At 48.0% G+C, this 21,235-nt stretch overlaps 1 protein-coding gene across 2 annotated transcripts in view; it reads left to right on the forward strand.

The window, feature by feature from the left end:
- LOC112944515 (gamma-aminobutyric acid receptor subunit beta-4) overlaps positions 1-21,235 on the forward strand; it is a 67,781-nt gene that overhangs the window by 15,378 nt on the left and 31,168 nt on the right. For both annotated transcript variants that reach the window (XM_026035974.1, XM_026035975.1), the window contains exon 3: positions 10,791-10,858. In XM_026035974.1, coding sequence (XP_025891759.1) covers positions 10,791-10,858 — 68 coding nt within the window. The remainder of the gene's footprint in view (positions 1-10,790; positions 10,859-21,235) is intronic.

Below are 21,235 nucleotides of genomic sequence, written 5' to 3' on the forward strand. Positions count from 1 at the left end.
GGCCATCCCAGAAGAGGAGGCCACCTAGGTTACAGGTTGGAGTTTACTGGTTGGACATTGTTACTGGTGGAGAAATCCTCGTTTTCCAGCTGGGAAGAGGAAGTCCTGCTGGGGAGCCGAGCTGTACGTTATACCTGCCAGAAAGCCCTGTGTGATGGTATCTGGGACAGGTTTTTASACAACACAGGGTCGTGGCTTCATGCTGATCCCGATCATAGCAGACTTACTCTCCCAGTGCTTCAGATTTCATGTGGACCTACACGTTGCAAGACCTTCCCCTAATACGGCCTCAAATCTGCAAGGCCTTGTGCATCTCTGCAGGTCTTGCTCATCTGTTTTAGTAATGCTGCTTCTACATGTAACATCCATTTGAACAAAGCTCTGCTAAAGTTGCACCAGACTGAGACTTCACTGAGAGCAACTGAGCCAATCCAGACATTTTTTTTTTTCTGTTTTAGAGCAGAGAAGCCYTGGCTAGTGCTCTAGTGTCCACCAAGGGCAACTAAAATGTGTGGTTCGAACCCTTGAGAACAGCAGCTGCAGGAATCAAAGGTGTGAGTGACACTGTCTGCTCTGTTCTCCTAGTCAGGAGGGTCTGTATGTTAAGTGAAAATGAAAATATCTCAGCATATTTATCTCAGCTTGGCGAGGAAATTTTTGTAGAGGGGGAGGGTGGACTATGAGCTGAATTTTTCTTCTTATCCTCCTTTTATAGCAAAAATAGAAAAACATTGATCAGACGTTTCCCTGCATGTTTTTCTTCTCTTTTTCATGCTAGCTCCTTGCTAGTATTTGACGCTAGAGAAAAAAAATGATGAGTACTCAAGTTAATAATGCGTGATTATTATGTTGATGAATTGCCGGAGATGAATATATATGTAAAAGCCCTGCAAGATTCGCTCATCCATGAATCCTGAGTGAAAGCAATTATTTTGGTGAACAAATCACAGTTAGCTGTATTTTTTAATAAGTGCTGGGGTAGAAGGTGGCCAGGTAACTTCGGTCCTGGTGAATACCCATGACCCTCTTGCAAACTGATATTTGCTGAAATGACAGGAACAGGAGCCTACAGGGCCAACTGTTCAAAAGTGACCAATTTACAAACTTGATTTCTCCCTCCTACACTTACTCGCAATTCTCAGTCATCAGTGAGTTAAGTCAGATTTTCTCTGTCTTGAGGCTGCGGAGGAAAAGCAGAAAACCCTGAACACGGCATATCCGAGGGACTTGGAAAATGGAAGACGGAAACACGCAGCCCCATATATAACATTTGGAAAGGGGGAGGCTGGCTTGTGTGTGTGCTCCGACTCGAGCTCACGCTTTCAACGTGAATGCCACGGTATTTTGGGCTCTGAGTCACCGCTGTCCCCAYGGGTGACCGCAGGCCCAACTCCGTGGACTCGGGCTTTGCGCCACGCTGGGGTGAAGGAGGGTGTTTAGCACTGCCGAAAAACGCCCAGGGAGGACGGCGGCATCTGACCCCACCACTCCCAGCATCCTGGCACCAATATCCCCACTCGCCCGACAATTCACCGCTTCCCTTCTCTCCCCACCGTGGCCTGCGCGCCCGGCAGGATCGCGTCCAGGACATAGGCAGCGCGGCATCCCGTACAGCCAGGCGCCTGTGAAGAGCAATGAGGAGCTGTGACTAACTCWTTAAAACTGAAAAACAGGGGGAAAGAAAGGAAAACACCTTCCCGTCGCCACTTTGATAAAAATGACAAGCCAGGATATTTTGTTGTTGTTACAAATATTTCCGGGACGGAGTAATGGATTTGATATGAACGGAGGAGCTTGTGTTAACCCATTTAAATTAATTTGGTTCGGCTCATTTTCAGCTAAGGGGATTAGGTGGCTCAGGCTGCCGTAGTGCAGGAAAGTGTTTCCCCGAAGAGGTCACGTACTCGAGCGTAGCCTGGGTCTGCAACCACGTTGGGGACACTGCTCTGGGTGCACAAGGAGAACAGGCCTCCTCTGCCCAGCAGGACAAGTGGTCCCTGAGGAGAGGGTCAGGACCCACAGTAACACCCGTAATGTCCCATAGGTCTCACCTGCAGCCACCCTACCAGGGCTGGGTGCAGGAGGATMCTGGGTGGTGGGACCATGCGTCCACTGCCCATGGAGCAACACCACAGGCTGGACTGGGGTGGGTTGGAGTAGGGTAAGATGGCCTACCCCAGATGTAGCTGGGCCTATGGARTTGTTGGGTGGTTTCCTCAGTGCTTCTTCATGATGTTGTGGGAAAAGCTGTGACTCCAAAGCACAGTGGGGATGTGCTCCCCTGCCAAGGTGCTGCTGGAGGTAGCAGGGAAGGAGGGAACCCTCTCAGGTGGGAAAATGTGAGGCATGGATCAGATTTGCTCCAGGACAGCACCTGGCATGTGTTGGTCTGCTGTCGCCTCTGGTATTATATGCTATATAATCTGCTGAGGAAGCCCTGTTGCCCACCTGCATGTCACCCTTGCTGCAGAGTAAATAAGTCCTGAAGGCTGTGGTGGTGTCTGGTGTCTCTGGTTTTCCCTGGTCAGCTAAGCGTAACCACAGGGAAATGYGATGCTTTGTAGAAATGCGCAAATCTGTGGTGGGGGAAAGAGTGTGAAAGAAAAAACCTCCAAGTTAGCGGTGTGCCCTGGAGGCTGCCCAGCCAGGGAGCCGYGTGTGCAGTGCCCTGGGAGGACATGGGGAGGAAGGGCCTCCAGTGAGGTCTGCTGAGCAACCTGGCTCCAGCAGCAGAGCCCCAGTGGGCTGAGGSCCTCCCTAGGCCGCTCTGGGCCTCCAACCCCTAAAGAAACCTGCGCGTGTCCCCGGCAGCCCCTTCTGCAGTGCACAGCCTACCRTGACCTGGGCCAGGTGTCCTCTGCAGCAGAGGACAGCTCCTATCAGGGAACCTTGGTGCTCCTCGTAAGCATACTATTAAAGCAGTGATTGCTTGGGGCATACTAGTGGTGCCAGCCTGGAAACAATCAAATCGGGTTAGGTGATGCAATTATACATAAATGAGAGCAAAAACCTGCAAAACATATCCAGTTTATGGTAATTCTGGGAACTTATTTTCCCCTCATTTTGCAGTAACCTTAACATGTCTATTAGGAATACAGAAAGCTTGAGAAAAATCTCTTCGTCGCTAAGGATAACACGCMTTTATAACTGACTTCTGAGTATTGACCTAGGCCACTACCAAGAATAGCTAGTATCCTGAGAAGTCAGTGATGTTTTTTTTCTTAATACTGGAAGTGCTGTGTGCATATATACAAGTGCTTTCTTGAACTGAGCCCACTAGTAGAACAGAAGCCGGAAAGGCTTGGTGTCTACTCTCTTGTTCATTTTTTARGCCTGTATATATGAGAACCTTGTTTTTATTCAGCTAGGGTAGCTGTCTACCACCATCTTTTAAAATCAACCTTGATTTAGCTTCCTTGGTAATCCTTCAATACCTTTGGGACAGCCTTTACACTGTTCTTGCAGCCAACTGATTGTTCTCTCCAACTTCTAAATTTCCATGGGATATTTGCAATATCCCACACTAATACCTACTAATCCATTAAAAATACCCATGAGATAGATTAGGTAATCCACTGTGCCTTGCAGATTGTGCTCCTCAGCACTCTGTTTTCCCTAGAATAGGCACAAAACGAATGCTATATCTGCATTGGAAAAGCATTGTTCCTCCAGAAGGATCCTCCAGCATTGGCTCACTGGCAGGCACAGCTTGCTTGCTTGGGAGAGGGAGGGAAAAAAAAATCCTCAGTATCTATTCAAATCTACAGGGACAGCTTCAGTTGACAACATGTTGGAAATGTGGCTGTTACATCAAGGTTAACCTGTAAGTTTGTAAAGAGCGTCACAAGATAGTAGTGCTTGAGCAATCAGTTCTGTCTCCTCCACAAGAGCTGCRTTGCCTGAAGAACTGGCTTCACTGCTTGCTGGGAGGAAAGGCTGCCTCCTATTGAAGCCCATGTATTTTTTTTTGGTGTTTGCATATTACAAGCACCTCCTTAGGTGCTGTGTGCAGCTCTCCTGGTTCTTGAGCTGCCAGGAGGTGTTAGGATTCACAGGCTTGGCTACATCCTCCTCTAGCTGTTCTATCAAACCAGGTGTGCAGTCCTTGCTGTTTTGGTGAGAACTTGCTCTAAAGCTTCCATTTCTAGGGGCAAGTCCTTAATATTTTCCCCATATTWAAAAAAAAAAAAAGAAAAAAAAGTCTTGCAAACTTGCTGATCTGGCTGGCTAAGGCCAAAGCCAGGCTTCCAGCCTGTCTCATTAGGTTGTCTTTAGCTTCCTTGCACAGGAGTGTGCTGTGGCTGGGAAGCCTAGCAAGGTTAGGCACAGTCCTGTTCCCTGTGCTAGCCTGATGTCTTACGAAGTGTCAAGCACTCCCTAAAGAACGTGGCAAAGGAAGGAAATCTTCCAAGCAGAAGGAACTGTTTTCTGCCAGCTTCATTGGAGAATTACTGCAGTCTCCATAAGAATCGGTGTTAGATGCTCCTCCTGCCTCTGCAATACAGTGAACCTCCGTGGAAGCAGGAAGCATTGACAGTCCCATGTGTCCTGGAGAGCAGAGATCTATCTTTCAGCTAAACAACATTGCTTTCCTCATGTGAAGTAAGGGTTCTCACTAGCAGCGGCAAGTCCCTTATCCTCCTGGTGCTCCCAGATACCAGAAGGCAATGCCATATTTGCTGTCCTGCCATAGGACATCGCTYCTCTTTCTGGCAATGCACAACAAGTGGCCCAAAGCGTAACGTCATGGTATGATTTACTCTTATAAATCCAGTGGATGTCATGGAGTGACCCACTAGTAGCAGGGTCCCACTAGGAGAGCTTTGATGCCAGCCTCTCTGTTTGATGTTTCTGGCTGTTGTGCTGAGCCTGGCAAGGCTTTTGTGCGGCCATCGACTGAGGGGGCAGGGGAGAGGTCAGCAATGAGTCAGGGAAATAAGAGCAAAAAACAAGAAGAAGAAAGCTTGGAGAGCATTTAATGTGTATTTAAAGCTAAATTTTGCTGGGAAATTTTAAGCAGATTCTTAAGTGACCTCGCTGAACTCAGTGCTTCTAGGTGTTGCCCATTCCATCTATGCTAGATGAAAGCAGCTCCCCAAACCCTTCTGCTTTCATAATACATGGGCAATGTTTCTTGTTCCTTCAGCATTGTTAACTCTTGCTGTGTTTGTGCTTGGTGCTGTGGGTAAATACGTAAGCTAAAAAAAGGAAAAAAAAMCCCAGAAACTTATTTTTGGAAATGTATTTAATTTGGCTTCTGTGTAGCCTGCTGGGATGGCACCTCCTAGAAATGCCCATCCAGACTGTTATAGCAGAGCCCTGTTCTTGCTTGAGAACTGTGAGAACAGCCATAATGTTGGTAGCGATTTAAATGTTAAAATCCATGTGTATTATGAWGGGAGAAAATAAAAGCGTATTTCCAGTCTCCCTCTCCTGGGAAGTAGGTGTAGATCATTCCCAAGGGAACCCAAGCATGCTGAGAGCAGGCTGGCTTCTGAGTTATCCTCTGGGGGTGTTTTAGAAGAAACTATAGGGGTGCATCTTCCCCACCGTGACTCAGGACTTTAGCCTGTGGGCTGAAAACAAGGATCTAGTTTAGGAAAGATAGAGTGGCTTTTCTTAGGAGAAGGGTGCGCTGCATGCAGGCTAGCGTCTCCCTGTTAGTCAAGGAAGCCTAATGTGGAATTTGAGCTGTGCCCTACACCTCCGATTACCTGGGAGCTCTTGCCTCCTAACTAGCCATGTCTGTAAAATCAACTCCTTGCCGCACGTAGCAGTGACGTGGTCCGTGGCTTTAGGTTTTCAACAAACTCGGGCTGCCCTGAGGTTCTGTGAGCAAAGCGGAGGGCGGTGGCTTGGGTAGACCTTTCTGTGCAGAGGGAGACGGAGATACCGAAGAGTTCTCCCTTGTCCAGCAAAGCAGGGGTAAGAGCCCTGAAGGAAAAACTCCTGGAAGTGACATTGGTCTGTGTACAAGATCCTTTGGCAATGACCTAACTGCTGATCCTGATGCCAGTGAGGGTCCTTGGAAATGCAGGTGGCAAAGAAGAGGCCCTGCAGCCCCATAGTCGCGGGTATGAGCTAAGGTTACCCTCCTTGTGTCTGCCTCTGTCACCCTGTTTTTGCACAATTAGCTTCGCCAAGCAGCACAAGGCAGCTTTGTTGAGCCTTGCTGTTCCTGGACTTTAGAGCCACTGCTGTCCTGCTTCTGGAGGGCTGGGGATAAGGTTCACCATGATCAGAGTCTATGCCTGRGGATGCATGGCATTTTAAGGTAAGGCGCAGTTATTCTATATGTTGGCTTACTGACTGAAAACTCTCCTATTTTTTCCTGGCTGGCCTTATGTAGTCAGCAGAAGACACTGAGGCAGCTTTAATGCTGCTGCAGGGGTCTGAAACCTGCCAGAGTCCAAAGATGCAGGGACCAGAACCACCTCGGATAATCCCATAGACAGGGTCCAGGCAGAGGACACTGGGGCTCATGTTAAGCTCCGTTTAAAGAATCTCYACGCTTGGCCAGAAGAGAAGGAGCTGCATTGGCTGCTCTCTGCAAGGCTGGGAGCTGGGCTGGGCTCCCAAGTCAGGCAAACTGCGCCGTTGACATCTCTAACTTCCTACACAAAAAGAGCAGCTCCCAGGGTGGGTGCAGTGAGGCTGAGGAGACTTCTTGTCATGAATTTGCCAAAAGTGTTTTTTAAGAGAATGCTGCATATTGGAGTTTTTCTCCTCTCTCCTGCACTGCTGAAATGTCATCTTTGCTTCGGTGCTTGGTTTCTGGATACCATACTTTGAAAGAGATGTAGACAAATTGGCAAGATGCCAGCGAAAAACAACGTTAATTGTCRGAGGTTTAGAAAACATGACCTCTGAGGAGAAGGTTGAAGAAATCAGGTGCATTTAATCTAGAAAAGACAGTGCTGGTGGTGGCRGTGCAGGGAGGGGGATGTCATGGTTTCTCAGTACATAAAAGCTGTTGTCAAAGGATGATTGATTTGTTCTTTTGCAGTCATTGGGGGGAATGATGAGATGAAATGAACTGCATTTACAGCACAGAGAAGGCTTAGTTTGAATACTTAGGAGAAGCTTTCTCAAGTGCAGTGAAAAGCAGGAAGAGAGCATACAGGGGAGGTATGGAATTTGTGCTGTGATGTCTGTAAAGAAAACCTTCATTAAAGAGGCTCTAAGCTTACCTGGATCTTCCATGAGGAATTGGCTTTGAACAGCCTCCTGAGATCTGTTCTCAGCCCTCTGTTCCTGCAGTTTGGGCTGGCAGGTAGGCTGGAGACTCATACCTTTCCCTTAGTGACTGCAAGCATTGKCCAAGCTGGCGTTGCCAAGTTTGCATGGTCAGAAAGCATCAGACACCTCAAAATACTGACTGTGGCTCATAGAGCTTGCATTGCATTATCCTCCACTGAAATACATATAGCATTTTTRTTTATCTGCTCACTGTTTTTGAATCTTTCGTGCTGCGTTTATGTTGCAGTTAGAAATCTGATGGGAAAGAAACCCAAGCTCGCTGTAGTCTGGCTCTCTTGGGTAGATTTGGAAGCATCACATCCCTTCCTACAAGCCAGTTGCCCAAGTAAGCATCTAATGTCTCAGGAGACCTACTACACAGGCGCGCTTTGAGCTGTTCCCTCTGCCGTGCTCTGCAGCTGAGCTACCAGGATGAAATCTAGAATGGAGCTACTGACCCATGCTGCCATCAGCTCCGGCTGTAGCACAGGCGAACTGCAGCACTGAAGGGAGAACAGCTTCTCCTAGCAGAACAGGACTCTGGGACTGTAAATCAGGATAAAATAAAAAGTGGAAATAATAATTGGTCGTTGGATTTGTGAACTTGTCTACAAATCTTTTCCAGGCATAAGCTTTTTCTTTAACGGGCTGGTGATGGGGGAAAGGGCTTTATTTTATGCACACATTGGGCAGACACAGATAAAAGCACAGGCCTTTAATACGAGACTTACTTCTTTTGCCTCTTCTCAGATCTGCAAATGCAGAGCTCTGCCTCTTGGTCAAATTCAGATGACGTTATCTTGTGTTTTAACTACCCTACTTTTTGTATCCCTCTTCCCTTAAGCTATTAACATTGGCAGATTCAGTGCCCTTTGTTTGTTTGTGTACTACTTAGAGCCTGAATGTTGGACACCAGCCGGTCTAGTTTCTCTTTGGGCAGTGGTAGGAGCTAGGACAGGTTTTTTTTTTTCCTCCCTGCTGGCTTTGCAAATGCATCCCAATCCTGAGGAGACTGCAAGGCTGCCYTCACACCAGGAGCAGAGAAGGTGAAATGTCCTCCCTCACATCCAGATGAGAGCAGATCCAGTAAAGCCAGGGCTTCACATACCTACGTTGTTGGTGGTTGCATGAAGATCCTGAGCTCCTGCCTGTGGGAAAAGCGGAATGTCCTGCTGCCCATGATGGATGGGGAGTGGAGGTGTGGACAGTGCCTTGTGTGCATGAGCAMAAAGCCTTGCTAAGTATTAGCTGGGCTGAGCTGAGCTCTGCTGCTCCCAACTCCATCGTTCATCTTGGAGCTGGGAGCTGGATCTCTGGATCTTATCCACAGCTTTGACACTGAGTCACTGCATGACCTCAGGCACTCGGATGCCATGGTGATGCACACTGCACAAACGTCTAGACAGATAGATTAGATTGAATAGACTCTGCGTTTGACAAATCCTTGTGTACCACCCTTGTCAGTGCTCCCCTCCTAGAGCCACCCAGTCCAGTCCAGTGGGTCTCTCACACAGCAGTGAGGAGGAAACACTTCTTTCTTCACCGAGGAAGAGCTGRGCACATGACTACAGAGCCAAAACTACCAGCGGTGACAGAGAGGGAATAAAGCAGGCAGGAGGGCAGCAAAATTGCGTGGCAGAGAAGTCCAAGAGCTGGGAGAGCTGCCTTGTTCCCYGTCTTCTGCAACCTGGTTATGTGGCGCTGCCTTTCTTCACATAGCCAATTAGCCTGCAAATTCATCAGGGCGGGAGCTATTTCTTTCTTTCGTGGCTCCTATCACAACAAGGACCTGCTTTCTAGAGGGGAAAAAAAAAAAGATAAACTCTCAAAAAGGAGATTTCTTAAAGGTTTATTGGTGTCCCCTCTGCCTCTGGCAGAATAAAGGGAGAATTGGCTCTCACAGGGACTTTCYCTGGGAATGACTTTTGGTTATTTTCATACCCGGCTGCCTTGTGGGGGTGAATGCAGCAGAGCAGCAAAGCCGTGGCTAGGAGCATGCCCTGGGCAGAGGGATTTTGGGGGGCTCTGCTAGATTGCCCGAGAGTGCCCATCTCCTACAGGGCTGACAGCAAGCTCTGGGTGCTGCAGAGGAGCACTGTCTCTTTAAGGAGATTTGCATAGCGGGGTCTAATTAGGGTTGTTGTTGATTCTGATGTGTTGTCCATATTCCATTAAAGGATAATGCTGCTTAATTTGCAGCAGAGGGTCTCGGTTAACCGTGCACCCAATCATAAGGAAGCCCTAATGACACCACTTCCCTACTTCTGGTAACACATAATTAAAAAACCACTTCATTTCCAGTTGTGTGGTTCTCCCCCAGTCTCCTAATTACTTTCTAAGCCATTTCATGATGATCTGCAAATATTTCAGCACTTAGATCTACTTAATGAGTCCATGGAAGAGTTAATACCTTGAGTGGCATAAAAGCTTGCCAATCCAGTAGTGCAGCTCAAGGAATTGTTTTCCACTTGGCTTGYGTGGGAAGAGGGGCTTTGATTGCAGTGGGAAAAGTCTCTGCTTTGGCTTTGAAACTGGGATGCTAATGGGCAAGGGATGTGCTTGGAAACCTTGACTCAAGGTGTGGAAGACCCTTTGGTGGTTTTCATACTGGGTGCAGAACGTTTTGACCAGCTTAAGTTGCAGTGAAAGGGCTGTCYTGCTGCCTGACTGTGGGAGCTGCTCGTCAGAAAGGCTTAGACAGAACCAGGTGTGTGTCCGGATCTGGATGGAGATACTGCACATCTGGAGGTAGGGAGTGAAGTGTCCTGCTTCTGCCCCACCTGTGGGAAACCATAATACATCTCTTTGCACTTGGACAAGAGAAGGCAACAGGTCAACCTGCAACTACCTGTCACCGTCATGCTTCTTTGCTGTGGAATGAGGGTAAGGGAAGAGCTGATTTCCACAGAAACCTGGGGCATGGATATTTGCTGTGAATCACTCATTCCTGGGAAGAGGATGTATGTGTGCGGAGTGGGGATGTGCACCCCAATGTCAATAGTAAAGTGGGGAATCTGGTCTGTGATTCAAGTGCAGTCCCTATAAAAATGGTCTCATCTCTGTGCTCATCTGGTACCTTGGGTATTAAAACTCTCTTGAGTTGTCAAGCTGAGTACTGCAGAGGAACGAGGAGGGTGAAGGAGTAGGGAGTGGATTATTCTTCCTGCCCTTTTGTTGCATGGGTGTGCTTGGTCTGTTCTTTGCATGGTCAAACAGCAACACCTGGTGCAAGCTCACTGGGAGCCTGGTGATGTCTCTGAAGGCATTATTTGGAATAATCAGAGATAATTGTATAACGAGGGGGTAATTAGTTTCCAGGAATTAGAGACTCAAGCTTAGGCTGCACTACCCCTAGGAGTGAGTTTATAAGGCTAGAAGTTAGAGAATTCTACTCTTCTGTGATCATTTAAGCACATGCCTTGGAAATCCTTGAGGCCTGAAGAATCTTAAGCTGTTTTGAATCACATCTGTGCAATTTTGGTTAATGCTGTAATATGAGGTAAGGGAGGAGACCTAGAATATGGTCCTCATCTGCTCCTTTTGTGTTTCAGGTAACCCTGTCACAGTGGGAATGAGCATCCATATCTCCAGCATTGACCAGATCTCAGAAGTCAACATGGTGAGTAGTTCAAAAATATATAAATAAAATAAATAGCAAGCTGTTCTTCCATTCTCCAGCTGAGATACAAATCCAAGACAGTGTCTCCTTGGAGTCAACTGAGATCTGAGAGTGTACTTTGGAAGAGAAGGGTGCTGACACCTTCTTCATAAAGCTACTTTTGCACATCTTCCCTGCAATTGTTGGAAAAAGAGGAACTTTCCCAATAAAGAATAAGAATCATTTTTTGGTCTCCTTTGGAGATGGTTAGAATTTTTATGAGATGATGGGATGATATAATAGATAGGATTCTTCCTTAGTAAAGTGCAAGGAATTCAAGTATAATTTCTTCTTGTATAGTGTGATTAAAAAAAAAAAAAAAAAAGTTAAACACTTCCCTGGGCTGTAATAAAATAAGTTTCCCTCCATTTTTTTTCTCATTGTACTGATTTCAGTCTGAGCCTTGCTTCTTCTGACCTTCTAACCTGTGTTATTGGTGCTGAATGCCTGTTGGCTCCATAGCTTCAGTGCAGCTCCGAAGTAAAACAATGCTGAAATTAAACCCTTGCAACACAAGGCAGACATGAGATACCTGTCATGTGTTACGTCCAGAAGTAGGTGTGCATCTCCAGTGTCTATGAGCACATGAGAAGACTGTCACTACCTTGCTGACATGAGGTAAATTCTAGTGGGTTAATAAATGTAGCTGTAATAGCTTGCTTAAGTATGTCTGATGTTAGTTGTGAATGTGGGGATAGAGGATCTCGAGTGGCACCTAAGGAGCAGCTGGCACTAGATCTGGAGGAGAGATGCTTATCCCTAACCCTTCTGTCTTGGTTGCGTGGACATCTTTCCTGGTYATTAATGGATATGCTTGAAGCAGTAGATACTTGTTTCCAGTGAGGGAAAACAAAAAAGGGCAATGGTGGCTTTACCATCAGCTCATGACTGCCAACTTGAAAAGGAATTGATGTTTTTATAGGCTTGTTTGTGGGGATTTGGCATGTATTTGGAAATCTGTAGTGTAGAAAGTGTAGAGAGAAAGCCGTGTAGCAGGAATCGGCTTGTTCGGGCTGACTTAAATGGGCCGGAGTTTTTGAAAGCAAAAAGGCCTTTAAGTTGGCAATTTTTTAGGGTGTGAAATCTGTTAATCTGCACTCAAATCTTCTAACCATTTTGGTCACAAGACGGGTGCCCACCCAGGCCTGTGATGTTTCTGCCTAGGCGAAGCCCTGAGGACTCACAGAGGCCTTGCATGGTGCTGGCCTCTTCTCTGACCCTTCCTCTCTCTTATCTAGGCAGTCACCAAGTGACTTTTCCTCCAGGCTCCTCAGCCTTCCAAAGAGCTGAGTGGCGTGGAAAGCTGGCAGGGGTCACACCCAGCAACATCTGCCCTGCTCCTCTCTACTTGACCGARGTAGAAGAGTCCTAGGCCGGTTTAGAGCTCTTGCTGATCAAGTCAATTAAAACTTTGGTCTCCCAATGCTCCTGTCCTATTTCTCTGTTTCTGGACTCTCCTGCCCTGCTTCCCTGGCCCACCAGCTCTTTGGCTGCTGTAACAGGGAGGAGGGGAAGCAATCATCTGCCTAGTTGCTTTGGTTCTAAATTGCTTGACATGTCTGAATGTGCCTGTTGGTGCAGTCCAGCCTGTGAGTTTCCAGGTTCTCCTTTGCAGACATTCCTTTTTGATATACAAGAGGCTTGGAGGAAGATGGGGTCAAACCAAGGCCTGGGGTATTAGTTACGGTAAGTGTAACTGACCTACAGGTTAAACCTCTGCCAAATAATTGCTATTTCTTCTTGGTCTGAGCTATGAAGCAGACTGCTAGGTGCACAAACCTTCCCTTAGTATCCCCCCACTATCATAATTACCTGTACGGCACGTTACACCTCAGGCTGTAATGACAGGAACACTGGACAGCATGCACATATGGGAATTCAGACCTTGGTACAGATCTATGTCCCTATTGCACTGAGTAGCTGTGCTTGAGTTGAGGCTCAGCGTAGAAGAGACAGATGGCTTAACCCAGTTACATCCATCTTGCCTCTCAGGACAAAACTCAAGTCTTAATCATTTCCTCTCCCAGTCTTTACTTGGACCAGAACTCCCCTATGTGATGAGGTAGTTGTCACTGTCTTTGCTAGAGCTGGTGTGAACAACTCGTGGGCCTGTAAGGCCCAGGAACAGTCTGGGCCTGTAGCCTGGGAGCCAGACCCAAACTTACCTAAATGGGGSAGGAGGGAAGGAGATATTTACCTCYGTTGTTACAACTGCCCTGAGCTTCCTCCATAGGTGTGAGAAGAGGACTGGGCAATGCAGAGTCAGGTACAGGGTGAATCTTTTGCTGCAAACGTGCTGCCTGTGAGGGATATTCAAGCGCTCTGCCATACACCTCTTACAAACCACTGTCCTTGGGCATGCTGTTCATTGGGCAAGTAGAGCTGGCAGAGCCATTCCCTTAGCAACACTTTTCCATGACAAGGTTGGGAAGGCAATGCTCTCTCCTTCCCAGTGACGCTCCTTTTCTTCGCCCACAGGATCCCTGGGGGAATGTGTGTGTTTAGTGCTGGATGAAAAGGGCAGTGTTCCTATCTCTGTGGGGCGTGCGGGAGTTGGGCTTCCCGGCGCCCTGGCCTGGGCCCTCATCCACGTGCAGCTCTGGGACTCATAGAATTTGGGGACAGGGCCCCCGATGGGCTCACGGAGCGTTTTTGATAGTTGTGGCGCAGTTCATGACTACACTGGGCAGCCAGTGATGTCACTTCTGTGCTCCGATTACCCCTCCTAGCCCCTGTTCTAGCTTGTCRAGCACAACCTCCTGCTCGTCCTTCCTGTGTATGTTTGAGAGGAAAGGTGCACGTGAGCACCCACCCAGGATCTACAAGTGTCATGGGGAGGCAGCCTCCAAAGGGTTTAAAAATCAGAATCATCTTCCAGAACACATGTTTAAGGAGTGGGAAGGAGTTCTTGTGTGATTCGAGTTTCCAGGATTAAGGGATTTTATGTGCTGCTTTCTTCTGGGTGGCAGGTACCCCAGAGAAAGGGCTGCATCTGACTCCTGCTTTGGACACAGATCCTGGCAAGAAAAACAAGGCAATTTTTTTTTGGCATCCCGTGTGATTGGGGAAGGGACTGTGCAAGGAATAAATTAAAGGCACACAAGTGGAGCGGAGTTGTCCTGGCAACCAAATAGCTTCTATTGTTACACAAGGAGTGTTATTACTTACTGCCCCTTGCCGGATAATTAATTAATCCCTAGACATCTTTTTCTGGAACAAAGGGCCTGTTGCTGAGGCTGGGCAGCCCGAGGGGAGCYCCAGCTYGGCCGTCCCTTCCCTGGGACCCTGGAGCTGCTGCCRGCACCCACGGCAGGAGAACAAGTGCTGCGGGTGACTGGCTGTGGCGTGATTCAAGAAGCTGTTTTCCATAGCTTTCCAGATGGACACCGTGCTGTGGAGCAGCGTAGCTCCACCCGTGCTCTAAAGAGCATGCTTTGCCCACGCTCSCATGGGAACTGTATTCCCAAAAATGATGGTATGGGGGCATTTAATCCTGGAGGCTTGCAGGGTTTTACTGCAAGGGCAGTGCAGTTATGTCTCCACTGGAAGTCCCCCCATGCACAGATTGGGATGCAGTTGCCTGTCCAAGCCCCATGGGCCCTGACGCCTTGATCTACAAAGGTGACGCTTCTCCGTCTGCTTGAGGGCCATGCCTAGACCCCGTGACATGGCACAGCAGATAACGGAGTTGTGCTGTAGTGCAGGGAGCTTCTAGGTACMTCATAATGACCACTATAATGTTCTCTCCAAGGACAAAAAGACCCAAAATGGCATCTTCTTGCAGCCTGAGAGTGGTCAGCCGTATTTTAAGGCTCACTCACTAGAGTAATGCTTTACTGCTGTGTCCTCGTCCTAGCCTCAGTAAGCAGTGCTGAGCTGCAGCCCCTGCTCTTGTCGGCGATTAGAAGGGTTATTGTCCAAGCCAAGATCAGTGACATCAATTGAAATGTCCAGGAAGGACAACATGGGACCGGACAAACAGATATTGGAGAAGGCCTGTTTCACAAGCAGACTCTCCAAAGTGCTGATCTGTGAGGAGGAAAGGCCTAGCCGGAGTCTTTCAGATCCCACACTAATTTCCAAGCTGAGGGTTTACAGGTCGGGCGAAAGGAATCATCCCGACGCTCTGCAGCCACCGCGATCTGCAGGGAACGGCAGCATCGTAGCCACTAATTGTCCTTTAAGGAAAYGGGCTGAACAGATTATCTGGCAAATGTCATTTTGCTACAGATGGTGGAATTGTTGCGAGCGCGGAASAATGTGCCGCTATTTATAGAAACGTGTCGGTATTTGGTGCTCGCTGGACAGCGCTGCGGTCGCACCTCTCGCTGTGGTATCCCACAGGAGGGATCCCGATGAGGACCTCGAGTCCCCCTGCAGTCACAGGGGCACACGGACCTTTCCATGTCATTGAGGTACGTGACCTGATGCTGCCCAAAGTCCCTAACAGACTAATGGTCTGGTTGAACTGTGCTGCTTTGGTGGATCCATCTCTAACTGCATCCAGCAGCGGCCGCCTCGGAAGGAGCTGGAAATCTCCCTCCCGCTCCCGTGTGCCCTTTGAGGGGACAGCTGTGGACTGACCTGCTTAGGCTGGGCTGTAATCGCTGGGTGGTGCCAGGAGAGGTGGTGCTTCCAGCTGCAGCCTTCTCTCTAGGCAATCACTAGGGTCATATTTTTGTTGCACCAGGCAGTTCAACTCCCTTCAAGCATTAATGGACTATCTGAATAAGGAGGAAAAATAACCAAAAGCTTTGTATGCATTTAAAATAAGAGACAGTTACCCTTCATAACGCTTCATTCTTCCTGCCCTATGATCTGTGCAGTCCTAAAACCAGCTCCCGCCTGTGTATCTGCACACTGTAGGCAGCTTGGAGCATCCAGCCGTTGTTGTCATCATGATGTCTTTGTGGCTCCTATAATTTATTCATCCCGAGATGCTCTCCTACATCTGCAATAACATTGTTTCGGTTTGTTATAGCACTAGCTTTAAAGTTTTATAAACCTGGTGACAAGTTGAAAAGTTGCAAGCGGATTATTGTAGAAGGGCTAGTATAAGAAGGGAGGTTTCCAACACARATGTTGGCAGGAATGTTCAAGGGATGATGCTGGGGCTGGGACCCATGTCCCATTTTGCTGGGGACAGTCTGCAGTGCAGACAGCTCCGCGGTTGGCGCAGGGTGCTTTGCAGAGCTGGCCATGGTGCTTTCCTTCATCGCCTCCTCCTTCGTGTGAGCCCATTGCCACATGGATGCCCATGTGTCTTTGGCCTTGTGGAAGGAGCCACCGTGCCTGCTGTTCTTCTAAAAGACTTCTATAAGTCTTTTTTATTTTTTTTTTAAATCAAGTTCTGTCTTGCTCAGAAAATGTTATCTCTACTCAGGAGAGATATAAAGCATATCCTAAGAAAGCCATGAGCTGCAAGGGCTTTAAATTGGCTTTCAACTCAAAACAAGGTGGATCAGGGTGTGTATAAGGCCATTCTTGACTAGGAAAGTTCATCCTAATGCCCGTTGTGCCATCACCAGCAGGACGTCACTCCTTACATTATGCCGAATTTTCCATCCATTAGGCATGTTTGAAGTGCAGTCTTTGCAATGGGATCTGTCTCAGTCAGGCTCAGCAGCTCTCTGTTTTCACTGGGTATAAATGCACACTACCTAATTGAATTTCATTTTCAACATCACCCATATGTACCAACTTTTAACTGAGATTATTCTATTGCCATCTCTTTTTAATGGAGAAATGGCATGTAGGTATTTCCCAGTGAATGTGTTCTGTCCCTGGTTATCCAAAGTTTTAAAATGGGCTAAAGAATTGAATATTGTGATTGGAGGTTTCTGCATTTATRTGCTGCAAGGTGTATGACAGGACGTTCTGGTGCTGTTCCCCTGCTGCCCTGCGACACACCGTGGTATTGAACTGCGTGCGTGTGGACACAACATCCTCGTTAGGATTTAAGGCTTCTGAATATTGAAGCCTGCTGGAATACGGTAAAGCCAAAAGGCAGCTTTGCTGGGCCGATGGGCTGGGGATGGTGCCCTGTGGTGGTGCTGCAGCGCTCTGCTCRTGCTGGGTTGCTGCAGGTTGCAAAGAGGTTATGTGTTTTTTATATGCTAGGGATTTCCACGTGCTTTGGTTTAAATTAAGGCATTGGCAACACGCAGCTGAGAAGGTTGACTTCTTCAGAGCGGGCAGTTCTGCACCTCCCTCTGGCAATGATGGTTTCAATATGACTTAGGCCATGCGGTTGTTGTCACTTCAAGCCCTGGGGAGCAGGGCTGCAATTCAGCGAGTGGTAATCTGCTTGGGAAATGGTGCTGAGGCTCTGTGGTTCATCCAAGGAAGAAACCCACTGAAGTCCTAGAAACATCCTTGTGGCAGCGTGGATGTCAGTGACCCATCTTCTCTGCTGTTGCTGGGTTTGAGGTTGCCTCATCCTTGCAGTGTTGACATCCTGTGATGGACTGCTGGGACTCAGGGTGACTTTCAGCAGCACTTCCATGGTTTTAAACAACAGGAGTCAGGTTTGCAATATCTGACTGTGCCACACCAAATATACCTTTCTTTTAACAGGAATTCCACTGATTGTAATGAAATATCTCTTGAACTAAGGTAGATAAAACCTCTGGCCTCAGRGGATCTCTGCAGTGTGATGGGATGGGGGAGTGGGAGCTCAGCTCTGAACAAACAATTGTCCCCTTCATGCCCCAGAGACAGGGATGGTCCTTCTATAATCGGATGGGGTTTCTGCAAAAAATGGTTTGAATAAAGCAAACAGTCATGAAGTGGCCTGAAATACTCCAAATTCATTGGTTCTGAAATTGGTTACCAAGAGATTGTCCTGGCTTGGAAACTAGAAAATAGGTCAATGTGACTCATATGTCAATATTTACTGCATTTATGGCAATTTGTAGAAGAGAAAAAAAAGTCTYCTTTCTGATATTTTCCAGGATATTACACAGATTATTCCACTCCTATGTCAGAATTTTCCCCATTGCTTTAGCYGTGGTGTTGGTTGCCTCTGCAGAGAGTAAATTCACTCCCTCTCACAGAGCCTAGTTGCTAAGTAACAACCCCAATATCACCATACAATTTCTTCAAATACTGTGGCAAGCTAGGAACCAGGATCTCCACAGAGCACTAGGAACTGCTCCTGAAACTGGAGTTTTGGGGGATTATCTTGGGGATTAGGTGCACGAGAGGCAGGTGGTGGTCCAGGAAAAGAGCAGTCCTGCCAGGCCACTGCCACTGTCCTGCCTGGGTTGTCCTCCCGTGAGTGAGGGGACAGCTTCATGGCTAGCCCCATCAAGGGGCTTCCTATGGTTGTGCTGTTTGGGTGTGTTGGGGTCATTACTGACATCCATGAATTAAGTGTTTTTGTTGGTCAGACGAGCTGTGAGTTGTGGAAACATCRCTGAAAGAAAAGCTCAGGTGCCTCTCAGCTGAAATTTTGGTAAATGCTGGACTGGGGAACAAATCCCTCCCCATGAGACTTTCTACTCTACCATAGTGGTTTCCTCCCAGAAATCCTGTAGCATTCGCTCAGAAATTAATTAATGGAGATTTTGAAGAAAGGTCTTTATCTGCATAACTGGCAATGCTCAGGTATTGGCATGCTGTCGGTGAGTGGACTTGCTAGTTCAGCCTATTCCCTAGAATAGTTCTAGCCTATTCCCTAGGTTTTACAGCACTAATGAAACCTGGTGGCAAGGTTTATTGTGAATGTTCTCCCCTTGCACATCTCTTTCCGTGATGCTCTCATCCCCAAGGAGCGGTTCTGCAAGTCCTCCAGTATCACAGGTTCGAGCCTCAGGAGGACTGAGTCCAACCTGCTGCCGGCGCTGAGGAACGCAGTTCAAATSTTTTACTCACCCGGTGTTTCCCAAGTGAGAACATTTCTGTGCTTTCGCTGGAGAGAATAAGTTCACTCTGAATTTCTCAGCTGACTCCTTCTCCTTCTTGGAGATCTTTAGATCCAAAGTCTCCTTCTCTGGAGATCTTTAAAACCCGCTTGGACACAGCCCTGTGCCACGTGCTCCAGGTGACCCTGCGTGTGCAGGGGGTTGGACTAGATGACCTCTGAGGTCTCTTCCAACCTTAAGCATTCCATGATTCTATGATTCTGGCCCATGGCAGGAGAGAGAGGTTGTTTTGGAGAGTCCATGGTCTGTTTGCAGCATGCTTTGGGCTGAGCAGTGCTATGCGTTGCAATACCCCATCTGCTCCTGTAGCAGCCAAGTTATCTTTAGATCCGAACACGCCACAGTGTTGTATGTAGTGGCATGAACCACTTGAGCTCGCACTCCAGCATTCCTGGAGTACTTAGGGGTTGTTACTGCAGAAGACTTTGCACAGGATAAAAAATGTATTTTTTCTATTCAGGATTTTATTCAGGTTTTTACATAGGCAGAACTCCCACAGCCTATATATGTATGTATATATATAATATATGTAAATATATATCTGTTTAAAAAAAAGCTGTCTGTATTTGAGAATGGCGTTCCAAACTGCCACCTGCTTCAGTTGCATCGCTGCAGCATTGGGGAGTATTACTGCGGAAGCTGAAGTGTCTTCCCACAAGTGAAAGCTTCATCTGCCTTGGTTTGATTGAAAACGAGATTCGATCTTGAGGATGTGACCTGCTGACATCCTGCCATACATACATTTAAGGCGTGTGGCAACGGAGTGCTTGTGTGCAAGAGTGTCAGCGCCTCGATATAGAATCCAGATCCAAATATGAGTGCCTGCGTGTTGCTATTTGAATATGTAAATAAATGGGGCTATTTATAGCTCTATATGTCATGTACACGTTAAGTGCAGGTGGCAGATATGACTTGTGAGTAGCTTTGCTGTTTCCGAATGGTGGAGCCTGGTGGAGGCTCCGCGCAGGCTCCCCGCGTCCCTGGTCCTTGGTCCTTGCCCCTCTCTGCCTTCCTGCCATCACGTTTCTCAGGCCTCTGGAGAAGATTGCGTGTGGGGACAGGAGCTGTTAATATTCCAAGTCTGTGCTGAGTTGCTAGGCTACAGAGAAAAATGAACATTCAAGGGAAAAGGGTGGTGGAAGTGAGAGGATCTGCTGAGCTGTCTGGAGGTCCAAAAAGGCCCTCTAGTCCCATGAAAAGGATTTTTTAAGGGGAGGGAAGGTGGGATGCACATGGGATTACACGCAAGGAGTCCCGGCTGTCCCGGCACAAGTGCTCTCAGCAAGATGGCAGCAGAAAGAGTAAAGCAGTAGGTTCTCTAAAGCCTGTCCCCTTCGGTGTCATTGCTTGCAGGGGATGCAGAGCTGGCCTTTCTGCCTGTGCAAGGGTGCAGGTTGGACCGTGCCCTTTTGAACATCCTCCCTCCCCTTTTGCAAAGCACTCAGTTCCAGTGCGAAGCTCTAGGAAAGCGGGAAGCAAAGCCAGGACGTGCTCCCAGCCTGCAGGTTAAACCTAATCCCTGCCTGTCATTGYCACAGACCTCTACTGCAGCATCTCCTCTAACCTCATCGTGGCTACAAGGAGAGACCGCCTGTGGTCCTCGATGTCCCCATCACTGCGCCGGTCTGATGCATTCACACTTGCACCACGCACAGACCCTTTTGTGCATCGTGAAGCTGGAGCTGAGGTTCAAGGGGCCTGCAAGGTTAACACCACCCTTGGGTGACAAGCGTCTTGTGTCCTCTTGTGGAAGGGCAGCTCTGCCCCTGCTCCTGCCTGCAAGACTGCTATTCCCTCTCAGGATGGCTGGCTCTATCAGAACCCTCGGAAAAATTAAACGGTGCCTTTGGGTATTTTTATTATCTGGATACTTTATTTACCAAGCTCGCATGGGCTCTCTGCCAACAACTTGCAGCCAGCTCTGCAAATAGAGCTCCTTGGCTCCAGGACTGTTGGTCCTGGTACTGCAGAGAGCACTCGCTCAGCATGGACAGGGACTGCAGCTTGTGCTCTGCCATCCAGTTGGCTGCAGAGCCCAAGTCTGCTTGCTTGTGGTCCTGCAGACCCTGCTGAAGTCTCGGCTGCTTTTCTTCATGCGTCCTGTAATAAGCTTGACTTGGTCAGCAGCATCAGGGATTTCCCAGCCCGTTGTGTCTCGGAGGTTATCACCAGTTAACCACACTGCACCCGCCTGTCGGGGCTGCGCTCCCACTGCCAACATCTGGATTGCTAAAGTGAAATGATGTCTTCTGTGGTCCCTCATGCTGGGGAAAATCCTGACCGTTTCCACTGGCTTTGTCTTGGCATAACTGAGGGTCGACTAATCCATAACGGAGGCAGAACTAGACCTATTGTATTAGACCACTTGGTCCATACGCTTGATATAGACATAGGATTGGGCGTCTGTACATGC

This window comes from Nothoprocta perdicaria, unplaced genomic scaffold (assembly GCF_003342845.1).
Source record: "Nothoprocta perdicaria isolate Ctin4 unplaced genomic scaffold, notPer1 scaffold_17, whole genome shotgun sequence".
Lineage (NCBI taxonomy): Eukaryota > Metazoa > Chordata > Aves > Tinamiformes > Tinamidae > Nothoprocta > Nothoprocta perdicaria.